The 9,088-nt window shown below is 45.8% G+C and overlaps 1 protein-coding gene across 1 annotated transcript in view; it reads left to right on the forward strand.

The window, feature by feature from the left end:
- The first annotated feature begins 2,556 nt into the window (after window positions 1-2,556).
- The window catches only part of RNF212 (ring finger protein 212), a 31,147-nt gene continuing 24,615 nt past the window's right edge, over window positions 2,557-9,088 (forward strand). The window contains exons 1-3 of the mRNA XM_025215129.1: window positions 2,557-2,668; window positions 4,632-4,693; window positions 7,994-8,068. Of these exons, the coding sequence (XP_025070914.1) occupies window positions 2,557-2,668; window positions 4,632-4,693; window positions 7,994-8,068 (249 nt within the window). The remainder of the gene's footprint in view (window positions 2,669-4,631; window positions 4,694-7,993; window positions 8,069-9,088) is intronic.

The raw sequence follows: 9,088 nt of genomic DNA on the forward strand, positions 1-9,088 counted from the left end.
GGGTGGCATGTGACTGGATGCGTGTGTGGTGTGTGGTTGGGTGTGTGTGTGGCATGAGACTGGTTGTGTGTGTGGCATGTGGCTAGGTATCTGTGTGTGTGTGTGTGGCTTGGTGGGTGTGGCTGTGTGTGTGTGTGTGTGTGTGTGTGTGTGGCTTGGTGTGTGTATTTGGCGTGTACCTGTGTGTGTATGTGTGTGGTGTGTGGCTGGGTGGGTATGGCATGTGGCTGGGTGGGTGGGTGTGTGGTGTGTACCTGGGTGTATGTGTTTCATGTGTGGCTGGGTGGGTGGCATGTGGCTGGGTGTGTGGCTGCGTGTGGCATGTGGCTCTGTGTGTGTGTGTGTGTGTGGTGTGTGGCTGGTGGGTGGGAGAGTGTGGGTCGGTATGGCATGTGGCTGGGTGTGTGTGTGTGTGTGGTATGTGACTGTGTATGGCGGTGGCATGTGATTGGAGGTGTGTGTGGTTGGCGGTGTGTGTGTGGGTGTGGCGTGTAGCAGGGTGGGTGTGTGTGTGGTTAGTGGCTGGGGGGGGGGGGTATATGTGTGTGTGTGTGTGTGCGGTGGGTGGGTGGCTGGGTGTGTGTGTGGCATGTGGCTGTGTGTGTGTGTGGTGTGTGATTGTGTGTGTTTGGCATGTGGCTGGGTGGGTGGTGTGTGTGTGTGGTGTGTGCCTGGGTGTGTGCGGCATGTGGCTCTGTGGGTATGTGTGGTTTGTGGCTCTGTGTGTTTGGCCTGTGGCTGGGTGTGTGTGTGTGTATGGCATGTGACTGGATGTGTGTGGGGAGGGGTTGGGGTGGCATGTGACTGGATGTGTGTATGGCTTGTGACTGTGTGTGTGTGGGGGGGTGGCATGTGACTGTATGTGTGTGTGGCATGTGGCTGGGCATGTGTGTGTGTGTGTGTGGTGTGTTGCTTGGTGGGTGGCTGTGTGTGTGTATGGTGTGTGGCTGGGTGTGCGTGTTTGGCATGTGCCTGGGTGGGTGCAGGGCATGTGGCTGTGTGTGTGTTTGTGGGTGGGTGTGGTATGTGAGTAGTTGTGTGGGGGGGTTGGTGTGGCATGTGACTGGATGTGTGTGTGGTGTGTGGTTGGGTGTGTGTGTGTGGCGTGTGGATAGGTGTGTGTGTGTGTGTGTTTGTGGTGTGTGGCTTGGTGGGTGTGTGTATTTGGTGTGTATGTGTGTGTGTGGTGTGCAGCTGGGTGGGTATGGTATGTGGTTGTATGTGTGAGTGTGTGGCTGGGTGTGTGGCTGGGTGGGTGGGGTCTGTGGCTGGGTGTGGCATGTGGCTGGGTGTGTGTGGCATGCGCCTTGGTGGGTGGGTGGTGTGTGGCTGGGTGGGTGGGGGAGTGTGGGTGTGTATGGCGTGTGGCTGGGTGTGTGTGTGTCATGTGGCTGGGTGGGTGGGTGCTGTGTGGCTCTGTGTGTGTGTGTGTGTGTGTGTGTGTGTAGCTGGGTGTTTGTGTTTGTGTTTGGCATGTGGCTGTGGCATGTGGCTGAGTGTGTGGTGTGTAGCTGTGTGTGTGTGTGTAGCTGGGTGTTTGTGTTTGGCATGTGGCTGTGTGTGTGGCCTGTGACTGTGTGTGTGGGGGAAGGGGTGTCATGTGACTGGAGATGTGTGTGGCATATGGTTGGGTGTGGGTGTGTGGTGTGTAGCAGCGTGGGTGTAGCGTGTGGTTGTGTGTGTGGTTAGTGGCTTGGTGTGTGTGTTTGGCATGTGGATGGGTGGGTGGTATGTGTGTGTGCAGTATGTGGCTGGGTGTGTGTGTGGCGTGTGGCTCTGTGGGTGTGTGTGGTTTGTGGCTCTGTGTGTTGGGTGTGTGTGTGTGTGTGTGTGTGTGTGTGTGTGCCTGCATGGGTGTGGTTGGGGGTTGGGTGGGTGTGGCATGTGGCTGTGTGGGTGTGTGTCAGGTGTACACAAAGCAGGGGGTGTTGCGCGCGGTGGCGGGACGCGGGGCGGTGGGTGGTGGCGCTCCGTCCCCGCCGCCTGCCCCTCCTTGTTGCCGGGCGCTCTGCTAGTTACCACGTAGAAATGCGCACACCGCGCTGGCACCCCGAGGAGACGGGGCGGTTCCAGGTGTTATGAACAGCCCTTGAACCAACAGCCGGCTGGAAGTCCATCTCCCCCCTCTCGCCCGCGCTCCTCTCCCAAGCTCACCTCCTTGTGGGGAGGCCCTGGGAGGGTGACGGACACGTGGGCGAGCTGACGTCCCCTCACACACTTGTCTGTGCCACGGCGGGGGGACCCTTTGCAGCCTCCCATCCCCAGTGAGGGGAGTGAGCGCCACACACACTGCCCCACTGAGGGGGTGCGGAGAGGAAATCCCCCTCACACACTCATGTCCCTAAGTGTGGGGAGGCAGCATGGAAACCCCCTGAGCTTCCCTCCCCTCATACCCGCCCCTCAGTTGACACCTCAAGCTGCCGCTGCTCTGCTAGGGCTGGGGCCATCTCGCCGGCGGCCATCGCTGCCTGCAGCAGCTCCAAAACCGCGAGGAGAGAGCGCATCCGTCTTGTTTGGGCTCTTTCAATGCGTTGCTTCCTTAGCGGCCCAACCAACATGGCAGTCCCGGTGTTTTGCAATGCGTGTTTCCGACAGCCCCAAAAGGCAACCCCCAGGTTCGGCCTCACCAACTGCGGCCATGTTTTCTGTGAGCTTTGTCTCCGGAAAGGTAATGCGCTTGGGGGCTCAGGCCGTGCGCTCTGTGCAGGTTTCAGTCTGTCAAAGTCACCTCATGAGTTTTATTTTCCTCAGGCCATAATTTGCAAATGGTTGTGGGACAGGAAGGAATCGGGTCGCTGGAAAGAGCATCCCGTAGCTCCCCGGGGCTTTCAGTACCACGAATTTCACCCACTGCCCCTTTTATGTGAGCAGAAGATCCTAAATCCAGGTCCTATTTTTCAGTATAGAAAACTGATAAAAGCCTGAGTGTTTCCTACCCATCTCCCCACTTTTTTACTCTGGAATAAGCCTTGTGGTTGTAATTAAAATAAAATGCCATTTAAGAAATCCTTCTTTTGGCTTTAAATACTACAGTGTGTACAAAGCCGTGAGACCTTGGAAACAGGTCTTAGGCTTTGGTAGAACTTGAGATTTTAATAGGTCGGAGTCTAGACGGGTATGCCCATGGAGATAAAATGAGAGGTTTACCTTGTCTCCCTCATTTTGAAAGGCTTTTTCTCCCCTCTCCATTTGTCCATGGATTTCAGAACAGTTTTCAAAGTATAGGATATGTGTTATCTAGTTTTCCTAGTTGTTACAGACATTTTAAAACTCTTGATTATTATGACATTTCACTTCTTCAAGTTGTGACCATTTGAATGTTTCAGGACCCCTAAAAGCAGGGGAATAGAAGCAGCATTTTAGGATTTCACATTGTGTTTCTGTAAGTGTAGCAAAGATTTGAGAGCTGTATGAGTTATACTTTAATTTGAAATATGAGAGAGAGACAGGAGACAGGAGATTTCTCCAAGGTTCCTATGAATATCAGACACCAAATATGGCAGTTCTTCCCTTTCCCTGTCTAACTGCAAAGTCACTTCAACAGATCTGGTTTTCTTCAGGGCCTATGGAAAAAACACAATTTGTATTTTTAATTTTAAAAGAAATCTTCAGGAATTAACTAGTATTGGCAGTGGAATTAGTTAACAAAAAGTAGACGAAGTGCAGCCCTTTTGCTTAAACACAGCTTGCAGAATCCAAAAAGGTGACCTGCAGCTGCTCTCTCTTCTTAAATGCTGCATACAAAGAAAACTCAAACAATAATCACAGTAAACATCCCACTCTGAATACATATACAAATCAATGTGGGAAGCTCAACTTACTGTGAATCAGACTGCCCTTCCTTCAAAGAAAATCTGCTGTAACTCAAACAGTAATCACAATAATATCAATTTAGGTTTTCATCTCCAAAGTTGTTTATAAACATTAATCAAAACTTAACAGCGCTGCATTTTTTAACAAGATATGCCTATTTAACAAGGACGATATATCCAGACACACACACACATACATGCATGCATACACACATATATATCAATATTATGGTTTGGGGTAAATATTTATAATGATTGTTAGTGTTTTTGCAAAAGCTAAAATGTATTTTAGAAAATGAGGAGGACATGATGTTCAGGAATAAAAGTTTAAGTCAGTTGAAGTTAATGGCAAAAATCCTGGGGTGGTTTCTACTAAAGTCCAAATTTTACAAATTTTACCTAGAGACTTGAATGTGAGCAAGATTAAGCCAAAGGCATTTTAAACAGTTATACTTCTGATTGTCTGCTCCATCACAGGATTTCACTATGCATTTGAATTTAAGCACCAGAGTAGCCCCACTGAAATCAATAGACAATTGATTTCAATGGGACTACTGGTGTATAGTTGCTCACATGATAGATAGACAATTGCAGAACTCAGACCTGGTTCCCATTGCACATTTTCCCCCCGTACAATCACGTGCTTACATTCTGGAAAATCAAATCCTTTATATCCCTTTATTTGCAAAGTATGGACATCCTTCAGTTCCTGGAATAAGCTTTGAACCAAAAGTCTAAGCACCAAATTAATCTCTATGATATATAAATACAACTGCCATTCAATAAGACTTATACTTTATATCCATATTTGTCTTACAGGCAAAGATAATGAATGTTTGATCTGTAGAGCTGCTTGCCGTACAATATTTCTTTCAAAACAGGTAAATATAAGGCTTTAGTATTAGTAGCAATTGCATTATTAGTTGGTTTTTTTATACCAGAATTATGACACAAAACACTTTTGTTCTGTCTGTCATTTGCACCATGGATATTTATTAGTAGTAGACACAGATGCTTTTTTTTTTTTTATAACTATACAGGGCATATATTCATATACTACTTCAAACAGAACTATATGTAGGTATCTGAGGTTTCCAGACTTTATGGACCTTCAAGAAACTGGTTGTTGGTTATGACAGAAGTTTGCTGACTGCTGTCAAAAATACAAAGACCCTGCTCATGACCAGACCTCAAATCAATTAATTCTTTCCTCCTATGGTTTACAGTTCGTTATACTGGGATTGGATTATCTGTACACCCCAGTAAAAATGCACAGCTTGCATGACTTACTGTCGTCCTTGTACTCCCTGTACTTGTCATCATGCACAGCTTCAACAGTTTGTGTGTGTGCTGGAAATATTTTTCACTTTCTTAAAAAAAAAAATGCTGTTTCCTACCCCCAGCATTACCTTCAGTTGTGCTGGAGGATTGCACAGGAACATTTATTGGGATTTTTTTTTTTCATTTCACCAAAGAACTGGACAACCCTCATTCCATTCTTGTATTAAGAAGGTGCCAGAAAAATTAATCTTTCCTCCTCCAAGCCATGCAACTTCTTTTCCTTAGTTAAATGGTATCTATGGAAGCACATTACTTTTGCTCCCTGACTGACTGACTTGACAGTGAGGTTACACATGTAATTTCCATTCAGGTAAGGGGATTGTAGTGAGCATTCACAGTGGATCCAAAACTGTTGCCACGAGCCCATTTGGGAGGTTGTGATCATTAAAAAAGGCAGCCTTGGTAGGACATGCTGGAGCAAAGGTTGAAGTCAGTGTTACACTGCTGCAAAAATGGGCTGTAGTGGAAAAGAAGATGTTTTGGAACAAGCTAATCATAAGTTACAGTGAATTCTGTCTCCATTGCTATCAAGGGCAGAAGCATAACTGGATGCTTGGGTGCCCCATGTAGCAGCCATGCACAGGGCAGTATCAGCAACTGTGCTAGCATGGACGTAGCAGTAGCAATGCTGGCAGCTCAGCTGCTGCCCTTTTTGCACAACCTTTCTGGTCACCCCCCTCTTCACTATGTTATTGATCAAGGGAGTTTTACTATTGATTTTTGTGAGACCAGGATTTCAATATTCATTTGTAATATGTCATCAAAACTTGATACAATCTAAATCAAGCTTTTTAAGGAGTCTGCGAATGGAATAGCTGAGCTACTAATAAAAAAAACATTGTTTTATTAGAAACTGTCACTCTTCTAGAGGACAGGAATTTAAGAAACTACTGTATCTTTTAGGAAGGCACTTAACAGTGATTTGCAAGCTTTGTTTAAATAAGCAAGTAAATTATAATAGGGCTGTGCGAGGCTTTGGACAGAACTTTGGATTTGGAGAAGCTTCGGATGCTTTGGGGTCCGGAGCAGCATGTCCGGGTCGAAGCGTTGGCCTCATTCGGCTTCCCGAAGCGGTTTGGAGCTTCTGAAGAGTTTCGGAGCCACCTCAGAGATCCAGCCATAGGGTATATTGGGGAAAAAAATAACATATCTATAACTTTGTTGTTTTTTGTCTGATTTAGATTACATTTTCAGGAATGGTAGACTCTGCAGAGAGAATGAAGCCTGCCAAGTTTCAAGAAGATCCATGCAGGGGTTTGTGGGGGGAACAGCACCCCAAATTCTTGAAAACAAGACTCATGTCATGTCTAAGCGTTAAAACATAGCAGGGTGAAAAATGCAGGGGTGATAATTCTTACTGAGGCCATAAAGCCTGCCAAGTTTCAAGACTATCAGTGCAGAGGTTTGGGGGGAACTGCCCCTCAAGCTGAGGACAAGCAAAACTCGTGCCTGGGTGCTTGTGGGACTGACTCTCTGGGGGCCGGGAGGGGAGACACTGCTGCAGGCCTGGCTGCTAAGCTGCTGTGTTCCCAGTTACCAATCAATCAATCATGATTCACTCAGGGACCAGGGACTCAGGGACCAGCTCAATACACAGGACCTAGCTACTACATAATGACTTAAGGAGCATCAATTAGCACCTACAAAACCAGGGTAAGGAGAGGAAAGAATCAATACAGACAATCAACTGCCCCAAGACAGACACAGTCTTGGCATGAGTTTTGTCTGTCAGCAGCTAGGGATGCAGGGCACCAGAACCCCCCTGCACCGAGCTCGTCGAAAGCTGGCAGGCGTCACAGCAGGGGCCACCATCCCTGCAGCTGTCACCCCGCTGCGCCTTAACACACACACTGTCACCCATGGCACAAGTTTTGCTTGTCTGCAGCCTGAGGGGCAGTTCCCCCCAAGCCCCTGCACCGATCTCCTTGAAACTTGGCAGGTTTCATGCTCTCAGCAGAGGCTACCATCCCTGCATGTTTCATCTAAATCAGACGAAAAAACAACAAGGTTATAGATATTTCATTGATTTCCCATTATACCCTATGACTGGATCTCTGCATCTGCTCCAAAGCTTCGGAGCCACTTCGGCGGGATTGAGGTGGAAACCCAGTCCGGAGCTCTGGATAGGATCGCTGCCATCCAAAGCGGCTGGATCCAAAGCCAGATCAGATCACTGCCGACTCACACAGGCCTAAATTATAATGATGATTAAGGATCAACAGAAAAAATGTGTTCATACAGGTCATTAAGCGATTATTTCAGAATAGTTTAAGTACGTTGCTGAAGCAAGGGCTCGTTGTTTATTATTTTAAGATACGATATTAACACCAATAGTGCTCTGTGCAATAATTCATAATTTGAACATTTGTTACAAATTCTTATTTTTAACATTTTTGATCTAAGAATGAACCTCTAAATGGCTTTTACATCTTTAGTATATTTCTCCTATGAATTTAATTTAGTGTCTTTGTTTTTTCACTATACCCATGAACAGAGTTTATAGCCTGTCCTTTTAAATATATCTTGAAGACACATACTCTATTTTATTATTATAATGGCTACAGTTCAATGAAACTTTGTTTTCTTATATAGGAAAATTGAAGTCAGCTATCCAGCACTGAGATGACCTAATGCTGCTTTAATTTGAAATAGTTACACAGCTAGATGGTATTGGATTAATTTTTATCTACGTATCAGTTTACAAATACACCATTGATGAAATATCCAAAAACAAGATAATCACTTTCTAACTTATCTAATGATTTTAAAATATGCTGTATTTAAACCTTTTCCAAATATCAATACTAGTTTTGGTAATATTAGTTGTTTTTTTTCTGTAGACAAATACTGATATTCAATCACTGTTTATGGGAGTAGAAATGCTGTGCAAGAAATACTCAAGAGAAATTACCCAGGTGAGTCTAGTGAAAAAAAGGTTTATAAGATTTGAGTTCCATCTGTCAGTCAGAATCCAGATACTTTGTGCTTTTATTTTTTTCCCTAGAAGCTGAGATTTCCTTTGTAAAATTGGTTGTTTGTCTTTTGTCTTTAAAGGATTTTATATATTTCTGTCTTTGACCTGATCTGTAAATGTACTCATCAGTTCCCATTGGCTTCAATGTAAATGGCAAAATTGTATGACTAGATCATTTTCCCCTTTTGCTTTTTTGAGTCTTCAGTTCAGAGATGCTTAGAAATTTATAAATTCCCCATGAGGGCTGCTATTGTTTCTTAAATGTGTTACTGACTACCACTATGGTCATTTTAATAATGAACAAATATTTGTCAATGCAAAAAAAGGTATAGAACATTATAGATTTCATAGATTTCATAGACATTAGGGCTGGAAGGGACCTCGGAAGATCATCGAGTCCAGCCCCCTGCCCAAAGGGCAGGAAGTCAGCCGGGTTCATAGGATCCCAGCAAGATGAGCATCCAGTTAGCTCTTGAAGCTGTTCATTGTAGGCGCTAGAACCACCTCCGGTGGCAGGCTGTTCCAGACCTTGGGGGCTCGGACAGTAAAGAATTTCTTCCTTATGTCCAGCCTGAAACGGTCTTGTAGTAGTTTATAACCATTCGAACTAGTCGTCATCCCTTGGGGCGCTCTGGTGAACAAACGTTCCCCCAGATACTGGGGGTCACCCCTGATAAACTTATAGGTGGCCACCAGATCACCCCTGAGCCTGCGCTTTTCCAGGCTAAAGAGCCCCAGGGCTCTCAGCCTGTCATCGTCGGGTCTGCTTCCCTGACCTCTGATCATGCGCGTGGCTCTTCTCTGGACTCTCTCAAGCTTCTCCACATCCTTTTTGAATTGTGGAGCCCAAAACTGGACACAGGACTCCAGCTGTGGCCTCACTAAGGCCGAGTACAGGGGGAGAATGACGTCCCGAGATTTGCTTGAGAAGCATCTATGGATGCAAGCCAGCATTTTGGTC

This window comes from Alligator sinensis, unplaced genomic scaffold (genome assembly GCF_000455745.1).
Source record: "Alligator sinensis unplaced genomic scaffold, ASM45574v1 scaffold214_1, whole genome shotgun sequence".
NCBI lineage: Eukaryota > Metazoa > Chordata > Crocodylia > Alligatoridae > Alligator > Alligator sinensis.